Source organism: Ammospiza nelsoni, chromosome 3 (assembly GCF_027579445.1).
Source record: "Ammospiza nelsoni isolate bAmmNel1 chromosome 3, bAmmNel1.pri, whole genome shotgun sequence".
NCBI classification, from domain to species: domain Eukaryota; kingdom Metazoa; phylum Chordata; class Aves; order Passeriformes; family Passerellidae; genus Ammospiza; species Ammospiza nelsoni.
In genome coordinates, this window is record NC_080635.1 from 35,947,965 (window position 1) to 35,970,815 (window position 22,851).

The 22,851-nt window shown below is 36.9% G+C and overlaps 1 protein-coding gene across 1 annotated transcript in view; it reads left to right on the forward strand.

Annotated features, from left to right (window-relative positions):
* CRIM1 (cysteine rich transmembrane BMP regulator 1) overlaps positions 1-22,851 on the forward strand; it is a 170,222-nt gene that overhangs the window by 97,210 nt on the left and 50,161 nt on the right. Inside the window, exons 5-7 of the mRNA XM_059469584.1 lie at positions 3,698-3,819; positions 16,539-16,721; positions 21,185-21,382. Coding sequence (XP_059325567.1) covers positions 3,698-3,819; positions 16,539-16,721; positions 21,185-21,382 — 503 coding nt within the window. The remainder of the gene's footprint in view (positions 1-3,697; positions 3,820-16,538; positions 16,722-21,184; positions 21,383-22,851) is intronic.

Sequence of the window (22,851 nt, forward strand, 5' to 3'; positions counted from 1 at the left end):
CATAAAGGCTCTTACTTTGCTGTTTGACTCTTCTTATGTCTTTCTGGGTCCTCTTGTAAGGTAATGTTGTACCCTGCTACAGGACTGTTCTTCCTTGTTAAAAGGACGTGTTGTTGGCTTGACTTGAGTGCTGTTGTGGTAATAATATGCCAAGAGGCTTGTTTCCTTGCAGCCTTTGCTAATAAGGTGTGTCAGGGGCACATACTGGGAGCCAGCTTCCTGGTACCTCAGGTATTGCCCTCCCTTTAGTGCTGGAACTCTCGGATGGCACAATGCCATCTGAAGTTGCAGTGCTGTCACTGCAGGCCATGTGCAGGGAGAAGGTGCCCCACAGGGCTGGCTTCTCTCGGGGCAGGTTTCCTTGTAGCAGCTTCTGCTGGGAATGCTTTCCTTGGGGATGCTGCAGCTGTGGGGGCAGTAGCTCAGGACCAGCCTGGTGCCTTACTGAGCAGTCTGAACAGCTGAATTTTAGAGAAATCAGCCTGAGAGGGACCATGGCCACTGTCAACGGGCTTAACTCAAACTGACCTGCTCAACTTCCTCAAACCTAATGTTCCATTACCAAGGGTAAGATATACACAGGTGGATAGCTGCCTGTGGCAGAGCACAGACCTGGGCTGCTCCATCCCTCCCTCCACTCCAAAAGGCACTTCACAAAAATCTAGTTCTATAAAGCTCATCTTGCTCTCTTGCTGAGAATGGGATCGCTTATTCCAGATTTCCAGATGTTGTTTTGGCAGCATGACAGCCATGCTCAGCTACCAGAGTTCCTCTCTGACAGACTTCTGTCTCCAGAACAATGTTTTCCATGCTAATAGCCTGGACAATGGTCAAAGGTTTTCCTAGCAGAGCTGGCTGAAAAGAATGAAGACTATTTAAAGTCCATCTGAGATAATTTTCTACTTTGACATTCTCTTATGCATGGATTATGTTTTAACCAAATGGGAGGTCAATTTATAAAATTTTGGAGTGTTTGAGGTTTTGTTTGCTTGCACTGTGCATATGTGAAACTTTCATTACTCTAAATCAGAGGGAGTCTTTTCTGGAGAAAAGAATGTTGGCTCCCACCAATCTTTTAAAAATCTCTTTCATCCCTTTTTATGGAAGATTGTCCTATCTTAAGTTATTTCAAGTGGTGATTCATAGTTTGTTGTGGTTTAGTTTTGTATTTTGGTTCTTGTTTGGGTTTTTTTTGAGTTTGAGTTGACTGGGAAAAAATGAGCGGGAAAGTACAAGTTATTAATCTAATCATTTAATATTGCAGTTCTGTGAGTTACAAGGAATATGAGACAAAAACAAAGATGATACTTCTGAGAAAGCTTGTTGTGAAGGCAGTAGAACTAAGTGTGGTAATTTAAGCTCATGAAACTTGAAAAATCAAGATCCACAACTATTATCTGAATGTGTTCTATTTTCTCTAAATTTTCCGGAAGTTTGATTTACCTATTTTCCCAGAGGAAAATGAGAATCCTCGTCAGGATGTTTAATACAGGGTTATTGAAGTGAAACTTCAATTTTTTTGGGCTTTTAATACCACTTACAGATTGTGCCTGCACTTTTTTTCTGTCATATATGTTTTAAAAGATTTTTTTTTTTTCTTTTTCATTAGTAACATGTAGGTAGCTATTTCTGGGTTTCATTCTTCTCAGAAAGCAAAACCATCTTTCAAAACAGTCTGCTATGTGGAATGTCCTGGTTTTGCATGGGAGGTACCCACTACCCATGCAAAACCAGGACATTGGGTTACGGTACAAATTCCATGAACCTGACAGTGCTAATTTTTCTTTTTCATTGATTACTAGAGCGTCTTCCCCCACCACCACCATCTTCCTGTACTATTGGGACAGTAAAAGTTAGAGATATTAGTAATTCTGTAAAATTATTTACAGTAATCTTAAAGGGAAACTGCTGTCACAGATCTTTGGATTTTTTGATCACATGAGTAGAAGCCAGAATGCCTTTTCTTCCTTCTACATCTCTGATGGCAAACAACACATGGTAAAGAAAATAATTAGGTTCCCTCTGTCTTTGTATTTACAAATAAGTTGAGAAGAAAATGTCACAAGCAAAGATGTGATAAATAAAACTTTGATTTTTGTACTCTTTTTTGTTTACACCATTGTCCTTTACTCTCATGGGAAGCATAGTATTATTAAAAAACAAACAAAAAAACAACCAACCAAAAAAAACAAACCACAAAAAAAACAAGCAAACCAACAAAAAGAAAAAGAACACCAAACCTTCAAATGCCTGCTTTAAAGCTGTTGCTATACTGTAGCATATATGTGCACATAAAGTTATCTTGATGTATTTAGCATTATTTGTGAAACTGACTTTATCTCTTTACTATAACATGCTTCTGTAAAGCAGTATTTTAAAAATCCTTTTCAAATAGTTTAATAAAGGTTCTGTGAGATTCCTTGACTTAACTTGTATTTCTTGCAAATTTCATTTTGAGTACTACCTTACACTGGAGAACATAACAATTTTATCTAACACTGATGAGGTTATAGAGAAAGATATTAAAAACCTCTCTGTTGAGAGGTGGTTCTTTCTCGTTCATTGGATGGTGATCCGAGATAAAATGGCTGTTGGGCAGTTAAGGAGACATGCATGGCACAGAAGAACCAAACTTCTTGCTTTTTCAGCATAAAGAGTAAGAAATGCAGTAAGGGTTGATGCCACTTCTTGTTGTTTAATGTGGGGGTTACTTAAAATATTGGGATACTTGGGATACTTAAAATATTTGAAATGTTTATTAACAAGTAGAGTTTTTAGTTCTTTAACTCATAATTGCAGGATCTTCTATTTCTTAAGCAGGAATCTTAAGCATAATTATATAAGCCGGAATCATTGCTGCTTATCCCTAAAATGTGCTTATTGTTCAGGGCAAGAACTCTGTTAAATGTCAACTTATCAAAATTCTTAAGTGTTTGACTTTTAAACTGTTATGTTAATCATAAAGCAAAGAATCTGGAAGCAAACATGACTATTGTTTCTCTACATTTTATATCTTCCAGTTCATTAGGCTGTTTTCTTAAACAAGCAGATAAATACTAGTTACATGGAGAAAGTAGTCCTTTTAGAATGATCCAAAACTAACCACAGTGTTTAATATACCTAGCTTCCCACATTATTTGGCATCACATGTAATTGGTTTCACCTTCTGCAAACTGCACCACCATCAACACCAAAAGAGAACTTCCAATTATTTTCCTTCAGCTTAGATTTAATCATTCCAGTCTTCCTTTCTCTTTAATTTTTCCTAAGATTATGCTGGATATAATTTGGTTTCTTAATGAGAGAACACCCTTCTGATGAGTGAATGCAATTTCTGTTATTAGCGTTTCATCAGTTTTGGTAATTCAAGACAGAATTGGAGGAGAAGCCTTATTTTGCAAGTCTGGAGAACACAGTTATTACAGTTTTCAAAGTTTTACACAGAGCAGAAGACCACCATTGGTGTTGCACGCTGCCACCTTTTTGTTTGCTTGACAGCCAACAGAGTTTGGATAGTTAAAAAGAACCCTTCAGGTCGATAAAATATCTTGGTTGTTGAGTTAATAAAAGATGATTCTAAGACATGAACATGCCAAAGCTCTACCTTGTGCTCTGACTTTTTCCTCTTGCTTATTCCTTCACCTTGTACATGGCTTCCTTTATTTACAGGTGTTTCCTTGCTGTTCTTTGGTTTCAGATGTGAGTGTCTCACCGGTCTCTGTGGTTTCCCCATGTGCGAGGCGGGCTCCGTGCCCCAGATCGTCTCGCGTGGAGACGGGACGCCTGGCAAGTGCTGCGATGTCTTTGAATGTGTCAATGGTATGTGAAACTTGCCCTAGCACCTCAGCAGGAGGGGGTTTTGTCTCTCTGGGGGATGCTGGGAATTTGGTTTTTTCTTATTATGTTGTCAAGATCTAAGAGAATAAATGTTCTTGAATTTCGTTCAGTAAGAAGGAAGTGGAAGTTTAGGTGAAGAGACTGATGTGGGAAGCTGTAATTTTGAAGTTGTCACACTGCTTTATTTTCTGAAGCACTTTTCTCTCTGACTCAGGGAATTATAGTTTTAGCAAGACTCCCTCACTGCATGTCTTTAATATAGTCTTTTGCCAGTAGCAAACACTAGAGGCCTTCTAGAAGTGAAATTTTTGTTAACATCACAGCTGCTTGTGGCAGCACTCTTAAGTGAAGGCATGCTGTTTAGACTATGGGGTTTGCTTTAAGAATCAAATTCAAAGTAATTTTTAACACACTTGTACAATTTTTAGAAATTATAAGACAGTGTAGGAATATATTTGTTATCATTCTTTGCTTCCCAATCTAAATGTTAAGAAAATAGTTAAAAACCTTAAATTTTTCATGTGAGTGACTCTTATCTATCTAAGGACTGTTCTGTATATAGAGCTGTATATATATGCTGTGTATATATGTATATATACGTATATATATATATATATATATGCTGTGTATGTGGTGAATTGTGAAGAAATGGTATTTTACTATTGGTAAGGGGGAAAATACTCTTGAAGGATTGCATAATAATTTCTGACCATTAAAGATTACAAGCTGTTGCAGTATTTACTAATTAACATTTATCCAGCAATATTTGATCTTGTTTAGTGTTATGTGTATCAAATGTTTGAAACAGCCTTTATTTTACAATTGTTATTGAAAAAGGAGAGAGAGAGAGATTTCTCCAGGAGAAGGTCTGTGTTATTTACACATATCAATATTTGAAATACAGAAATGCTGATTGAAAATAATAGTATGTATTATGGGATATTATATATAAAAATTAAGTTTTCCCATAGGAATAAAAGAATTTCTGTCATGAAGAGTCACAGATTCATTAGCTTTTAGAGTAATTCTTTCACTGTTTGGGTAAGATGATATGAATGCAACTTATCTACTTTTTGTTTATGTACACTGAAGTAATACTCATCTTTTTTCATATTTGTTTCATTCTGATAAAGTATAATTTCTGAATCTGATTTACCTGTGTGAGACACCTCAATGCAATGTTTAATTCAGGATTTACTTTAGTAGTTTGAGCAAGAAATAGAGACCCAATTTCCAATAGGCTGTCTCAAAGGTACAAACCACTATGCTAATTGCTTCTCTTCAACCTGCATGTTATTTTTAAATACTGCTGACTAAAATGTTGCAATCTATATAGTGTAGCAGGTGTGAGATGGAGCTGTTTAGGTTTCCCACTTTTTTTGGTGACATCTTCATGTCCTATTTCCAAGTAGAAGTTAGGTTAATTTTTCATTGGTAACAGTGAATTTGGACTGTCTTTAGCACTTTTGCCCTGAGCATCACCGCCTTGTTGTGCAGTGTAGCCCACTCCAAAGATCCAAGCTGCTTTTGGATCAACATTCCTTTTTACCTCTCAGGCTTTCCTGTACTTTAATAGCCTATGAATACAGAGTAAATTGGAAGAAGAAATAGGAGTTTTTGAAGGGGAGGTGGTGCTACAGAGGGAAGCAGAAAAGGCGGCTTGGAAAAAAATTAAGATTTTTAGGTTTGTCTTATATATGTCCTTAAAAATAGTTTTTAATATATCCCCGGTCAGTATCAAAATTATCTTCAATAAGTTCCTCTTTAAAAAAAGAAAATAATCCTGAGAAAACTGGTCAGAAAAGTGAATTACTTTTTTTTAGAAAATCACATTTGTTATTATGTTACTTAGTGCTACCATCACATTTTAGAAACTAATGCTGTATGACATGATTTTAAAGTGCTCCAAGAAAACCTCCAGGTGCAGTTATTAATGATACTCCATTTTAGAAAGAAGAAATAATTACAAACCTGAAGATGATCAATATTTTTAATAACAATCTGTGAGCAATTGTGAAACTACTCATGAGTGTGGGACATTTGTATTTTGTGGCGTATCATTAGCAGAGAAGACAGAATACTCATAGAACATAATCTGCATTGCTTTATAATTCAGGGTTTTTTCAAATGTATTTTAGCATGCTTAGGAGTTTTTTTTTCAGGGACAACTACTACAAATAAGCGCTCTGCAACCTCTAAATTCCTAGAAAACTAATTCTGACAAGAACTTCTAGATTCATGTTTAATGCAATGACAAACTGGTACATGTGTGTGTATGTGTGCAATAAATCCCTACCATTACTTTTGTCAGTTTAAGATGAAGAGGAGGGGGGAGGGTTCTCAGTGAAACTGATAGTTGAATTCAATATTCAGTTCTGGGTTTTTTTTGCAGTATTTTGAAATACTTAACAAGTGCAGAGGAAATACAATTGATATCAGTAACAGATGGAGAAAATATCTTGCAGTGATAGGCTTAGATCAATTTCTTTGCTTCATTAAAAAAAATGCCTTCAATGCCTTCAAAGCAAGGAGATTCAAATCTGTAAGATCTGGGACAAGCTGTTCTCAGTAGTGAGGGTGGCTAGCTGTTGGCACAAACTCCTGGGAGGATGCTGAATTCCTTATCTTCATCCTTTCCAATTGGGATTAGATGCCTTTTTAAAGCATGTGTTTTAATCAAATGCAATTTAATGAGTTTATAGATGGTAAGTGGGAAAGTTGTATAATCAGCATTACCAACAAGTTTTGTTAGTTACTTCTGTGTTTGAAAACCTCCAAAAACAAGCAAGAGGATGGAATAAAAAAGAAATGTGCATACTCACATTAGTATAATTTTCCTGCTATTGTAATATCTATTGAATTAAGTTATTAAAATAATTAAATAATTCCTTTGGCCAGAGGTGGGGAGGGAGCAGTCAGGAAGAATACTGATCATCATTACCTTAAAATAAGGGTATCCATTACAAATTACTGTATGTAGACTGCAAAAAAATTCAATTTTTATATTTCGGTAACCCTAATTATGGTCAGAGTGTTAAAACAGGCTGGACTTCTGCAGTATTTATTGCAATTTTGTGCTAATGTGATAGATGCGGAATTGCATGTTGACAGTATGGGTAGGCTGGCTTTCCTGTGTGAGATCTGCTGTAGCTGTAGAATAACAGTGGCCAATGTTGAGGGGATAGTTAATAATGGATGCAAAATACGTCATGGAGAGACTCTACAGTATGTTCTCTTTGTTGTTTGTCAACAGTTTGGGGACAGATCAGTTATTCTTTTGCATGTGTTTTTCCTGGATTTAATGTAAAACTGATGTAGGAGGTCTACAATATATATATATATAGATTTTGTGTGGTTATCTTTGTTCCTGATACACACTGTCTCAGACTAGCTTTTGGTTGGTCTTTCTAAGAAAAGCATATTAATCTGTGGCAAAATAAGCTTCTGCAGTAATTACTTCTTTTGCAGATTGTAATGGTGGTGTTATTTGATCATAAATACAACAGTAAGTCAATACTCTGGTCTTTATTTTCCTGCTTCAGACTTATATTGGGTGTGTCCGTATGTTTTACATCATATGCAATCTGCTGCTTCTCATAGTTTATTCTATAATTATATAGACATTAAAAATCACCAAAATAACATTTATTCCTGCTTGGGAAATGATCCTTTCATTTAATTGGAGCTTTTTGTTAAGTAGCTATTGTCTGTAACTGTCCAGTCTTTGCATAGGTCAAACTTTTTTGGGGATTTTTTAATACAAAAAAAAATTTATAAAGTCCTGAGAACAACTTTCTTATTGGTGAGAAGAAAAAAAATTATATTGCAGATAGATTACAATAGTTCTGTGTGATATTTTAAACATCATGAATGTATGCAGATATCAGAGTAATTCACATAAAACTGGTACACAACTAGAGACATAAAGTTGTGCTTTTTAGAGTGCTGCTATATTTAAAAGTTTTCACTAATACAGTTAATGCTTGCTGTCATTAGAATGTGATTCTTGTTCCAAAGGTCAGTCAATTGAGAAGGTCAATTTTAAGGCATGCATTGATTCCTTCATTTTGAAGGGAAGCATGTTTGTAATGAAAATCATTCTGTGTTGTTAAATGGTGGTAGGAAGGAGTCCAAAGTTTTCTTTTGACACGATCAAGTTCCTTTGTCATGATTTATCTAGGGTGAGTATTTGAGCCATCCCTGAGCATACCCTGCCTGGTCCTTGGATGTCAAAATGACAGCTCAGACAACAATGATGGCTGAAACATGTTATTTCTTTATGCTCCTTTTTCCTTGTCAGGAGATAGGTCTTTACTGTTTAATTTTTAACTCAAACCTTGCAACTCTATGGAACTATTGGCAGTGATTTAAAATGCAGTAGTGATATGATTTTGTCAGTCATCTGTGCTTAGATGGCTGGCTGGCTGTTTCTCCTAATTTTATGTTCTTGATGACCATCAGTGCAAGCCCTACTTCGTGCATGTAACACAATTCTAGCCTGAAGCAGACAGAAGTATGAATTTCTAAATTCAAATCTCTGGCTGCCATAAAATAGTGTCACTAGAGGTATAACTGAATGCCAACTGAATACATCACTGCTTATTGCATATGGGAATCAGAGATTTGCACAGTGCTGTTCAGTAGTAAAGTTTTCAGGGAAGAGAAGACTACATCCATAGTCAAATGTACTCATTTCAGAGAAGTGTGAAGTCGATATAAAGGAAATAAGGCAACATGGGAACTCTATAGCAAATAATTTCATCTTACTGTATGAAACTGAACAAAGAGGTTTTGTCTGTTCTGTGGTTCTACTGCCCTGTTTCAGGGGAAGTGAGAGTCAGTATTGCTTTTGTTTAAAGGCAGACTACGCCATGACGTTTCCCCACTTGCACTTACCTGAAAACTGCTTTTCATCTAGAGAATACTAGATAGTATGTGATACTTATTTGGGGACAATTGAGTGAGAGATTCCCAAGATATGTAGTCTTCCAAAAACTCCTGTATTTTACAGAAGCTAGTTTCTTCTGATCCATACAAAATATATTATTTACCAGGACTTCTGTCTGGTAATCCTGGTGTTCTGCTTTTACTCATGGGGAGCTTGTAAGGAAAGAAAATTGATTCTGCATTCAATTACAAGCATCAACAAGTGAGTCTAAAGAGATTAAAAGCTGCATGTGCAGCAAGAGTTCAAGCGCTTGGAAACAAGAGTGAGTATCCAAACTTGCCTGTTCTCTAATTAGGTATTGATGCATAGATCTCTTGAATGTAAGTTGCACTTAAAGCACATACTGACTGTGAGCTGGGCCTTAGAAATTTGAGAGAGCAATTACCAGGCATCCTGCAGCTGCTGCCTTCTGTCAGTCAGAGCTTTCACTTCTCAGTAAGTTTCCTTGAAAACAACTGCTACTTCAAAAAATATTGTTGATTGGTTTGTGAAATACGATGCATTACGTGTGTGAGTGGTCCTCATCAATGTGTCAGCATGGTTCAAGGTCAAGGGGACCACGCTGCTTTCTGCAACGGCCGTGTGTGAGCTGTGATTTTAGAGTCCAGCTCTGCCAAGGATGGCTGTGGAGTCCCAATCCATTTTCCCTGGGAGTTGAGGTGTGGACTTTCATTGCGCTATCCATTGAAAGTGGGACTACTGGATGGATGATGGATGCATGAAAATAACTGGCATTGATCCTGGGAAGATCAAATCACACCTTCCCCAGGACTTGAGACTTTGACCATTTCTATTCTGCTGGTTTAGGCTGTATTGATGATTCCATGGTGGTACAGAAGTGATCTCCTACATAAGTAAGACCACTTGATGTGACTCATAATCAGTGTTTTATAACTGTTTCTGTGAATTCTTTTTTTCTTATTTGAGAAGATAAACTGACTAAAGTTTATCTCCTCAAATGAGAAACTAAAGGAGGCATTTCTTTTTACTCTGTGCCTTCTGGCTATTTTCACACTTGCATCTCTATACAGTGGTACTGCATTAGAGAAGAGATTAAAAATCCTCTTTAATCACACTTCTTGTCACCTGTTGGTGCACTTGCTCCTCACAGCAATTGCATTATTAATCTCATGGTGCAGAAAAGGATAAAGGTAATTCCATTATTTCTAAAAGGAAGTAACAATGTTTCTAAGGAGAGAATCCATGAGTACTGAAAGGAATTGATGGGGAATATAGGGTCAGCAAGGAAAATATTCACCCTAGAGGGAGGAATGAAGTCCAAGTGGAGTACCTCAGAAACACCATCTACCATTTTATTGCATTAATTTTGGCAGTCTTTATTGCACTTTCATTAAATTTACTTTGTGTGTGCTCTAAAGAAATAAGGATTTGAGCAAGGTAATAGTCTGTCTGGAGCAGAGAACTAAACAGTCCTAATACTAATTGAGCAGTACTGCATATTTTTCTTTGGCCATCCAAAACCACAGATTTTGATGGTGGACTTCAAATAGGCAGCTGCTTAAAAAATTAAATGCAAAATGCATCTTGTGAGATGAAAAAGATAACAAATTGTTTGGTACATAGTAAGGTTAACATTAAAGGAGGACAATCTGATACCAAAAAGGTAGAGAGATTTAGTTGTTGTGGGCTGAGGTTTGATTTTGAGGTTTATTGTTTTTCGTTCAGTCAGAACATCTGAAAGGTATTTGAGAATTATGGCTAATCACAGCTGGATGGGAATTTGGTCTAGTATAATGAAAAAGTAGGTGAGTCTGCCAAACCAAGTCAAATGTTTTAGATCCTCTGAACCTGTATTATACTTGCTCTAGTCAAATTGGGAAAAGTGTGTGAAACAGTGCAAGTCATTACCAGTTATCTTTAAAACAAGAGGGAAAGGGAAAACACAGAAAACGGAAGGCCAGGCAACCCAAAATTCCTGGTGAAAAGTAGTCTGTAGATAAATAGATAAAAGAGACAGGGTAGAGAATGTCAGGACCACACCTGGGTGTGAAACCAGACTCAAAACCCTTGAGTGGTTCACTAGGAGCAGGAGGCTTTTCAATGGGAAGTAAAGTCTGAGTTTTTAAAAACAAATTTATTTTTTAAAATAAAAAGGAGAAAGTCTATTTCATTTATTTATTGTTGGTTAATGAAACACAAGATGCTGTATAGATTCTGTGAAATGATATGGCATATACAAAAAATATTAGATGTCAAATGGTGCAGTTCTGGGTTTAAAGTAAAAAAATAATAAAAAAATTAAGTATATACTTCTAGTGTTTACTTTGGTGAAATAGTAATGTTTTTTTGCCAAAGTGAATTGTCTTGGTAGACTAATATCTTCAATAATGTTCTGGCTCAAATACTGCTGGAGTTTTAAACTTGGATGAAGTTGCCAATACTTTAAAGGACAAGGTTAGAATTCAGTATTTTTCTCAAAACATGGAAGACATGGCTAGACCTGTTAGAATGCCAGACCACGCCCTGTGTTACAGGTTTGGAGATTTTTTTAATCTCCCCCTGCAATTTTAACTTCTCTCATGCACTAGAGGCTTCTCACAAGTGTCCTGGCAATGCTTGATGGGCTGTGCCAGTGCCTAATAGTGGTGCTGTTTCAGATGTCTGTGCCCTATTGACATGCCTATGGCTAACCTGATCACAACATCTATTTTCTCCTGTGGTGGACTGACAGAGACCACTGGGATTTAAACACATTCCTCTGTTATGAAGAACATGTCTTGCTTCCAAGGATTGTTTGGCAAATTCATCAAGAAAATCTGTCACTGTTTTAGAGCATAGCCACCACCCTCTGTGGCCCCAGCTCCTCCTCTGTTCTCCTGGTATTTTCCAGTAGTAGCACTGCAGGATGTTAAAATGCAGCACTTAATTTTCTAGAAGGAGTTAAGAGAAAGAAGAGGGATAGCCTTGTAGAAAATCACAGAACCAATCAAACACTAAAACACATGACTTGATGGAGAAAAATTAAAATTGAAAGAAAGGCATACATTTTATTTGTAAGAGAGGATGTAGGCAGGGACACCCTAAGGTGTCCTGAGGATGACTCCTCTTAGCAAGAAATTTGTATACTGGAGGATAGAAAAAAAAATGTAGAACATGAGACCTCAAAGATGAGAAATGTAATGAAACTTAGAGGACGCTTCCTTTCCATTTGTTTGTTGTTTCTGTCTAACCTGAATTACCCCTTCCATGATTTTTGCTGTGTTACAGTCGATCAAACTGTGGAGTTGTTTAATAGGTAGGTCGCATTCCATTGCTGGAGGTTTTAAAGAAAATATTAAGGCAGGGATGTATCAGGGAGAGCTGAATTTGTGTTTTCTCAGCATCCCAAGTATCTTTTAATTTCTTTTACAGACTGTAGTTGCCACAAAATAGTATTTCATTCCTTTAAGCTGAGAAAATATTTTTAAGTAATTGTATAAATAAATGCATTCATTTACAAATAATAGTTTCAGTTTTAATTCTGTTTTCTCTGTTTCTGGATGACCTTTTTAGAATATGCACAACCAAAGGACTTTCAGAACAGTTCTGTAATTGTGTTAATAGGGAATATGCTGCAATATAATATACTGCAGTAGTAAGGAATATGCTGCTTAGGAAAAACAAGCAGCACAACCTGAAGGGTAAGAATCCAAAGTTTTTTCTACCTAGCTTGTTTTTATATGCTGGCAAGGCAGCAACAGCATACAGTGGCATTATAACATTATTATGGACCAATTCCTATGACACGTAACCTTATCTTTTTTAAACTCTATCAGCTCAGCTTTGGAAAAATGGAAATCTTTTCTGTATTTTGTTTATACAGACACAGGATTCAAAGTTTTCTGTTTCCTTCCCTTTCATTTAATAGAAAGTTCACAGCACTTACCCAAGTTCTTTCCAGGGCTCTGGTACAAATACTTCTTTATGCTGAAGGAACATTTGAAGTCCTGGAATCATGACTCTTTTAATCCTTGGAACAACAAAAAATTGTTTTGAATCTGGCTTCCGGTTTGGGAGAGCTGGAATTTCTGATACTACAGAAGAAAATGCCCAAACTTGCCAACAGAGGCTGATGCCCTGAGGCACCTCATGTGCTTGGTGTGACCGTGCAGAACTGCTGCCTTGCAAGGGATGGTTTGCCAGACTTGCATGTGTTTCTGAGCTGTTCCAGGACTTGAATTAAAGAAAACCATAAGTATTAGGAAACTACAGAAATCTCAGTAACAGAATTTTTACTTTTGAGTAGTTCAGCCCATAGAACTAATATGTATTTCATTAGATTTACATGCAGGAGGTAAAGTGCCATTGAAAAATAATTTAATAAAACAGATTGTGTCCCTTTGCTGTTCAGATTGGTGATAAAGGTTTGAGAAATTATCACTGTTTATATAGTGTGAGGCTGTGGGGTTTTGTGCCACCTTTTTGGGCTCTCACTCCCAGAACAAAAAGGCTGTGGCCATGCAGAGCTAAATTTGTGTCAGAACTATTTTTCTTTTAACTCTGTGGCAGGAACTTTAATGGCAAATCAAGTCAATTGTAGTCATGCTTGACTTATATATATATATATAGAAGCAGAGATGTCATTTGTTCTTCCACTGCCAGAAAAAACCCTGCATCTTTCTGGAGAACATCCCCTCTGTCCTGGCTTCTTTCTCAGATGGGCAGCTGTGTGTCAGTGCTTGGGCTGGATCGATCTGGTATTACTGGGTTATCTGAGAGCTAGCAGACATTGAATTCATGCTCACTAAGCCATGGCCTGTGTCTCATGCCCATTGCTTTGTTGTGATAGTCTGCATCACAAACAGGATTTGGAGTCTCAGATATATTTAACTGCTTTGTGCTATGAGGTTTTGGCAGTTTGAATTCCTTTGTGACACACTGAAGCTTGAGGAGTCCTACCAGCAGTTTTCTCTTTTTTGGCAGAACAATGAATTAATGAATTAAGGAAAAGATGCATTTATTTAATGTTACCTTTATGTTCTTTTATCCCCTGGTGCCTGTCATACTTACATCAATAAGGCAATAAAATTGGCACTTTAAAAAAAACAACAAGAAAAAAATGGGAACTGGAAGATCTCTCAGCATATTGTGGTGGAAGAAACACATTATTATTATTTCACTGTGTGTTACTCACTCAGGCTTCCACCTGGAGTATCTAAAGCTAGAGTTCTTCATTTTAGTGCTTGTTTTGCCTTGACTCAGTCTCAAGACTGGAGTCTTACAGATGGTTCAAACAAAAGTAATCCTTGTCTTGTAGCTGGATGCATGGGCTTAGGTCTATAGTTAATCTGGATATATACACTTACCATAAGAGAGGATGTTAAAAATACACACGTAGTGAAATTCTACAGTGGTTTGCATTGTAGGAATAAAACATGCTGTTTCCCTACAGGATTTGCAATTACTTGCATAGTCTTGTTTGGACATTTAAAAATAACAATAATTAATGGGAGATTATGTTTCTACTTCTGATGAGGCAGGAATTCATCTCTACTCTTCAGGTATGGGGGAATCAGTAAAAATCTGGAAAGCTGCAGTCAAAACAGTGAAGCCAGAAGCAAATGGATTAAAGGCCTTTTGAGTTGTGTTGGCACTTTTCCATTTTGAGAAGGTTTTTAAACTAACAGCTTGAGCTGCATAAACTTGAAATATTTCTCAAGTGTTTGTTTATGTGAATTGCTTTCTAATGAGGTCATAGCTGTTTTCCTGGACACAGTGGTATTTCCTCCTCTTGCTTTTATTTTTTATGCTGCTTTCTACATTATGCCTTGAAGACAGAACAGGCATGTAAAAATCAAACATTGCTCTGGATACTTCCAAGTTTCAGCTCTAATGCTTCACAATCATTTCAAATAACTCAAGGCTGGAGCACAATATATGTTGAAAGAAGTCCTTGAAATGCTTTAGAGTTTTAAAGAAAAACTGTGTCATTGTCAAGAAAAACTCAGTTTTTAGCTCCCAGAAGTTCGGGAAACTGTGGTGGATTGAAAGGAATCTGAAAATGCTGATTTTTCACTTAAATATATTTCATCTCCCATGTGAGATTGATCACTAAGCAAAAGAAAAATCACCTGACCATAAAGTGGTCACAGTTTTCAACTCTAGGTAGCTAGGCATTACATATATAAGTAAATAGTCTTTACCATCTGTTCTACAGAAATCAGAAACATGGACAATTGTCCCTTTTCTTTGCTGTTTGCTTCAAATGCAATGAAACATGGTGGGTTTACCTACAGTATTTGATGTTATTGCTGAAATAAATAGCTTCCTGTTTGCAGAACCTATGTTTTTTCAGACTGCTAGATTTACAGCTTCTGAAAGGAACAGCCTGGTGGACTAAATACTGCTGTACTTTGGGTGGCTGCTTTCACAAATTTTGGGCTAGTGTCATAGGAGGCCAAAATTTTATTCTGAAGTGGCGAGGAGGGATGGGGCTTAAGTAATTGAGTGATATAATGATGATAGTGTGAAGTCATGATTTCCTAATGACTAATGTGGAGTACTGTAGTTGAACATAAATTTGGAGTGTTTTTCCTACAGTGTCTTGAGTCACAGTGATTCAGCTCTAAGCCATGGAGCTGCACAGTGTTGTGGAAGTGGGGGGATCAGTTGGCTGGTTGAAGTGAGTGGGCTTTGAAAATGAAATGAAACGGGCAAAATGAAAGAAAAATCAACTGTGTCTTTTACATCTGTTTTTGTTAATAGCAACATAAACTATTTCCTGTTTAACAGTATCTGTAAAATAGGTGATGGAGGAGGGTTCATAAATGTGGGGTAACGGCAAGGTCAAAACCTCTGTGAAGACCTTGTGATGTATACATGCTGTGTAGATTTTTCCATAATCTGGAATCAAATGTCTTTGGTATAAAATAGTAATAATGATGAGAAAAAGCTGATTACATCTGCAGACTGTTTCATTGGTTTAATTAGCATCTTTTTTCCTTTTTTTGAATGTTAACAAAGTAAATGAGCAATGTTCTACCCAAAACACTTAAAAATTTTGAGAAACTCTTAGTTTCCCACAAAGTTTGGCTTTAATTTTTTGTCAAGGCTCTGCTGTAGATGGAGGCATACAAGAACTACTGACCTTATGTTTTTGAAATGCTAAAGTGATCATGTAACTATTATTACAATTGAGGGTTGGGGGTTTTTTTTGTGAGGAGTTTGGTTGTGAGCTGGCTATTACAGCTCCAGGTTGCCTGAAAAAATAAGTGTTCAGTTCTGCCTAACAGTTCATGCAGTCACAAAATGTTTGGGTTTTGATTGGTTGGTTTTTTAAACTATCAATTGGACAGCTTTAGTGCAATTTACCCACCTGAGTACCAAGTGCTGCAGAGAGGAAGATTACACTTAAGAAACATCAGAAACTGACTTCTTAAAACAGAAGGGCATATTTTTTCATGTGCTAAAATTTGAAGTAGCTTCAGGTTCATTGAGGATGAAAAATATTTAGCACCTACAAAGAAGTACCAGCATTGCAGCCTTTTTCCAGGATTTAATATTTTCTTAGCTGAGATTTATAATTGTAGACAGATGCTCTGAAGGTTATTTTGAACAGCATTTCATTTTCATCCATTGTTGAACAGAAAATAAAATATACCATGTTCTTAAAATGGAATTGTATTTGAGTTTACAAAATGAAAGAAAAATCAGCTGTCTCTTTTATATCTGTTTTTGTCAGTAGCACCATAAGCTTAACTATTTCCTGTTTAACAATATCTGTAAAACACTTTTTTTCTTTTTCTTCTTTCAGAAGTGAAGCCAACCTGCATATTTAACAGCATGGAGTATTATGATGGAGACATGTTTCGGATGGATGCTTGTCGATTTTGTCGGTGCCAAGGGGGAGTCTCCATTTGTTTCTCTGCCCAGTGTGGTGAGCTACACTGTGACAGGTACTATGTGCCAGAAGGAGAGTGCTGCCCAGTCTGTGAAGGTACAGTCTCTTGTTAATCCTCTCTGCTTTTAATTCTGCTGCTTTTTTTCTATTTGCCTGTTCAATGGAAATGAGCAATAAGCTCATTGAGCTTTTATTCTTCTGGAGTTTGCTGATTCCTCCATAACTCAGTTTATTTCTACATTTGTGCCTGAATGTATTGTCATGTTCTTTGCAGTGCTTCTCTGACCTTGACACTACTTCTTAGACGTGGTCAAGTGTGCAGTGCTTTTTGGGGGGCCTTCTTGACAAATGACATAAAAAGCTGGTTTTAATTTCAGTACAGACATTTAGATAAGTATCTCCAGAGATGCAGTTGTGACCCTGAGACACATTTTGATTGCTTTGCAACCTCTTTCTTACTCTGTTTAGCTAGAGTGATACACACAACTTCTTTCCTCTACAATTACAGCGAAGCAATAGAGCAGCAATCCGATGTCAATGTTTTTCTCATCCTCCTTTGCTCTGCTGAGAGCTTTGCTAGGCCTGCAGTCCTCCTAAAAAAGGCTCCGTGGGAGCCTATCACATTGACCCTCTTGCTTGTTCTAGAAAGTATTGGAGCAGTCTTCTGCCAGAATACAACCAGAATTCCAGCAGAGGAAGATAGGGGTGGTATTGGGCACTTGGATCTTGCCTCAGTGAGGATCAGGTTATGGCCACCAGGTAGGCAAAAGGCCTGTGAAACACTTTTAGTCCCTTAGTTTAAATGTGGACTTAGGAATATTTTCTCAATAAGTGAAATCACCTGTGAAATCACCTCTCCTCAGAGAAAAGGACTCTAGCAATTACTGTGACTTTCAAACACTTTGCAGTCTCCTTAACATAATTATTCCTGTAGTTCTTTGCAGGAGCAAATAAGCCGAAAGATCCAATATAGTCATGCTTTATTCCAAGCAGAGAATTAGAATGTAATGCACCTCATAAAAATACATCTCATAGAGGCAGCTGTAAGAGCTGGACCTTCTCACTCAGCACAGAATCTGGTGAAAAATGGCTTGTTTTGTTACAAGCTACTGAAAGCTTCAGAGATTTAAACCCTTAATCTGGATAATAAAATATCAGGTGGGAAAGTTTGGAAATAATTTTTAAAGAGTATTTGTAATTTTTTAATGTTTTGGTGTATATTTTGCATATTTTAGTGTCAGTTTGTATCAGGTTAACACTTGGTGTTCACATGTAGAGAAACTGAAATGCAAATGTAGATTTAAGTATGCCAGAGAGGTACCAGTCCATGTTTGCCCTGAGTTTAAGACCTGGCTAGACATTCATTGCTGACTATACTTGAAGGCAGGATCCTAGATTTTTGGTCTTTCCTGGTGCAATTGTACCTACATTTACAAGAGCCTTCATGCTCTAAGAAAAAAAAAAAAAAATCTGTGCTATCCTGTCATTTAATGACAGATTAAAAAAGTCTAGAGAAGTTGTGTCTGGTGTGGTGAACCCCCCCAAGTAAGTGCAGATCCACTCCTGAACAAACTGCTGTATGAGCTGCTGACTTCATAAAATATATAAAATCTCTTGGGTTCATTTACTATAATTACTATTTTTTCTCATATGTGAATATTCCAAGATTTGGCATTATGAAATCATTGTGACTATATATATATAGATATAAAAGTGTATAAATATATCTATATATCTGCTCTATCTGTCCTCTCTGTCATACTCAGATATAGGTGCTGATTTTCCACATTGGACTTGCAGATGTAGATATGTCCTTTATCCTCTTTGATGATTTAAATATTCAGCTACCTTATTATTTATCAATAAACTGTTCTGTCATATCATCATACCACAATAAAATTTTGATTTCTCCGTTCTTGCAACGGTTCAGTTAGACTAGCAAAAAAACCTGATAACATTTCATTTCAGGTTGATGAGTTCGTGTGTATTAGTCTGCAATGGAAATTTCTTCTTTAAGACAGGTCCTTAGTAAGACTAAAATGGATAATGTTATGCAATTATTGTGTAGTCTTTTTTTTTATATCTAATAATAACTGTGGCTTAATACCAAGTTTACAGGGTCCTTAATCAAATCACTTGGTGCTATTTGGCTTGCTTCTTTCTGTTGTGTATTGTTCTGATAAGGGTTATGGCACTAAAGGAAGGAAGTCTGACTCCTGAATTCTGAACAATTAGATAGTAAGATACATGGTGATTTTTACTAGAAATCCCTCTTGATTTAGTGCATTCTTTTAAGTGAGCCTAGACAGCTGGTTCCATTAACATATTATAATTGTCCTGGTTCCTTTGAACACTCAAAAAAAAAAAAAAAAGATGGCTCTGGTCTCTTTTTAAATAACTTGGGTAAAGTTGACACTTGAATTAACAAGGTCATGTATTTTAAATGGGCAGAACATATCAGCCCACTCATTCATGCTTTTCTAGTTGTTGAAGAAGTGGCATTTTTTTCTACCTGCTCTTCCCTGCTCTTCTTCTGTTGAGTATTTCATGGCTTGTTGTCAAGGTGATCAGTTGCTTCCTGCAAATATTTACTTGATTCTAGAAAGATAAAAAAAAAAAAAAGAAAAAAAGCTTTCTTTTCCCAAGAATTCTAAAATGGGAAGTACTAAATTTGGTGTGAATTGTGTATACAGGCAAAAGCCCTTCTTGGCTTAACTCCAGGAGGAATTCTTTCTCAAAGTTCTATAGGCTATATCAGCATTAGCAGATGTAATTTATAGCTTTAAATGCTACTGACCTTTTAAGGGTACCAGGAACTTTGTGCTTTGAGCTGCATAGAAGACTATTGCAAGTAGCACAGGTCTGCCTTTTCTGTGTTTTTTCTGTATTCCTCTGTAAATCAGAATTCTGTACATAGGTTGAATGGTAAAATTCACTTCATTTCTTTGTGTATGATTTGATTTTTGACAAGGTGAAAAACCTGTATGTTGGTTTCTACAGATGCAAGATGATTCTACAACATCAAAGGTGCAAAGTTAAGAATTTAGGTAGCGTTTTAATTTTTTAATTTTTAAATGCCTTATTTTCACAACAACCTGGTTTTGGGCTTAATCATAATTTTACTAAAATTCTGAATATCAGTACAGCGCAGGTGGGGATGACATTGTGTGCCATTTCACCCCAAATTTTTGGAGTGTCATAAAGTGGCTTTGAATAAGACAACAGCTACTGGCACTGCCACAGGTTTTATCTACATTCAAAATGCATTATCTTCCTTCCAAAGGGGACTGATGAGACTCTAAAGAAATAATCCAAGTTTCATTCAAGCCTTCTTTTCCTTCAGATAGGCCATCTTATTTCTCCCAAGTCTTTCCATATTAACACTCCAAGAAATTTAATTTAAAATAAATCACTTGTGCTTTTCTGATGTTTGCTAAAAATGATGTTTTCAGGTATATTTGTTGTTTTTAATATATTATATTTGCTTCACTATGTAATTTGTAGTGTTGCGTGCTTTGCAAACCTGACCTACTCACTGTGCACCCTCAGATACTTCATTTCTGAGCCTGACAGTTACCTTTTCTTAGCCACCATGATAATCTGTATACATTCACATAATGTATATATCTTTTTAACTATTAATATCAGTGCAACTTACCACATCTCTGGAGTACTATTATTTCTGATGACTAAAAGATGCTGTTATTTCCAGAAATGGGGTAGCATATACAGACTTTTATGGAACTTAAGGAGAAATCTTACATGAAGTATGCTTCCTAAAATTCTGTTATTTAAATACCCAGATCTTAATTTGACTGCTAGCAGGTAAGTGGGAATTGTGGCTTTCAAGGGGCAAGAACTTTAATTGAAATGAAATTGGAAACTGACTCTATTGCAGTGACTTGTGAGGGTTCCTCAGGGTGAGAGAGATAGACGAGAATCTTGCTTCATAATCAGAAGGCTGGATTTATTAATATATGATATATAATACATTATGACTATACTAATAGGAATAGAGAGAAAAGTTTCAGAAGCTGCTAAGCTAAGAATAACCTAGAATCTTAAAAACAAGAGAGCTCTCTGAGAATCTGTCCCCGAGCTTGGTCGTGTGATTGGCCCTTAATTGTAAACATGGAACATGAGCCAATCACAGGTGCACCTATTGCATTTCACATCAGCAGATAATTATTGTTTACATTTTTCTTCTGGGACCCCAGCTTCCCAGAAGGGACAAATCCTAAAAGAAAGGATTTTTATGAAAAGATGTCTGTTACACTGACTCTGTTCAAAAAGGTAGTATATCTCCAACACTAGGATGAGGTGCAGCTTATAGGCATTCTTCCTGTTCCAGCAACAAATGTGCCAGAGGCCTCATCTTTGTTCATAGTGCAAAAGAGTGTTGCAGTGCTGACAGGAGTCATTCCAGTGGGTCACTTAGAAATGTTGGTACAAAAATAAGAATCAACAAATCCAAGAACTATTTTGTCCTGAAGAACAAAACCAAAAAAATTAAAGCATTAATTATAACACACATTCTCTTGCAACTGCTCTCATTTCAGACCCACTTTATCCAGTCAGTAACCCTGCTGGCTGCTATGCCAATGGGCAGATCCAGGCTCACGGGGACCGCTGGCGGGAGGACGACTGCACGTTCTGCCAGTGCATCAACGGGGACCCGCACTGCGTGGCCACCGCCTGCGGGCAGAGCTGCCTCAACCCTGTCAAGGTCCCTGGGGAGTGCTGCCCCGTCTGTGAAGGTAGGAGTGCTATTCCCCCTCCCTTGGATTTGGTCTGCCATGGCCGCTGCTTTCCTGGCAAGTCTTGGTTCACTTTAACATTTTGGAGGATTGAAGAAACTGGTGTGGCATTGGCTGGTTACTGAATAACTACAGAGGGCAGAAAACATCAGCGTGGTTTGACTACGCCTGTATGTTGGCAATCCTGGCACTCTTTTGACATAAAGGGGTGGTTAAGATCAGCATTATTTACAAATTTTTCTCTTAGCTTTGCTTAAGCATTATTAATAAATATGGGAGAAGTTAGAAGGTCAAAATGTTTGTTACGACAGGTATTACTGTTAATAGGATTATTCATGTTTTCTTCTTCATCACTGTCATTTAGTTGCAACTAAAAATCTCTTTGTACAACATAGTTGGATATTGGACATAATTATTTCAGTGAAACTTACAAAAAGGGATATTACCTGAGAGATAGATTAACTCTTCAACTTTACAATTATTTTTTCATTTGTTTGTGAAAATACATGTATACAGTATAACTGACTGAGATTTAACCTAACTATAAGGTAAAGTGCTTGCCCGCCCTGACGATGGAAATGTGAAGACTTGCAAACTGAGACATTAAAAAAATATTTTGAATTGCATATGTAAATGTGCATTTAGAGCTGCATTTTATGGAGTAACTGTTCATCAGGAAAAACACCAGATAAATTTAGAAATTATTCTTCTAGACCTAGAGCTATCACAGTAAACAAACACTTTTGGGTGCCGAGTGAGTTGGCACTTACAAGTTTTTCTCATTCCATCTCTGATTAAAAAAAAAAAGAATTTTGTATATCTACATGTGTCTCGGGGCCCTTCTTGTTTGCAGTAGCCATCCAAGTAAGCTCACTGTGATACTTAGTTTTTAGGAAAAATCTGAGGAGCATAAGGTATTCTTGCAGGTGCTCTTTAACTCCAGAATTCACATCACTAAGTGTGAAGAAAGTGTTTGATACAATGTGTAAAAGCTGCAGTGAATTGTACAGACTTGCACTATTTGCACTGAATTACAGTCGCTGTGAAGAAGCAGATTATCTGCTGTTAATCCCCAGTGATCACCTTAGGACGGGTATCACAGAGCCTGTGCTGTCACCCCTCATTAGCCAGGTGTCCGAGCCAGCTTGGGAAGGTTTACAGAGAGAAAGAGAGGCTGATGGAAGTATTCTCAACATGTTAATACACTGAGAGGATTCTTTTCCTCTAATGAGGGAAGGATAGGCAAATGTGTCTATTTTCCTATTTCCCTCTTCTAGACTGGAGAAAATAGATGAGAGATAATTCAATTAAATGCATATATATATATATAAGCTAATTATGAAGAATCATGGGAAGCAAACACAGGATCAAGCATAGGCTTCCATCCTTCATTGCTAAAGGTTGCAACATAAACGAGCTGGTGCTTCATTAACACACCACAGTAATGCCTCTGCAGTGCTCTCAGGACA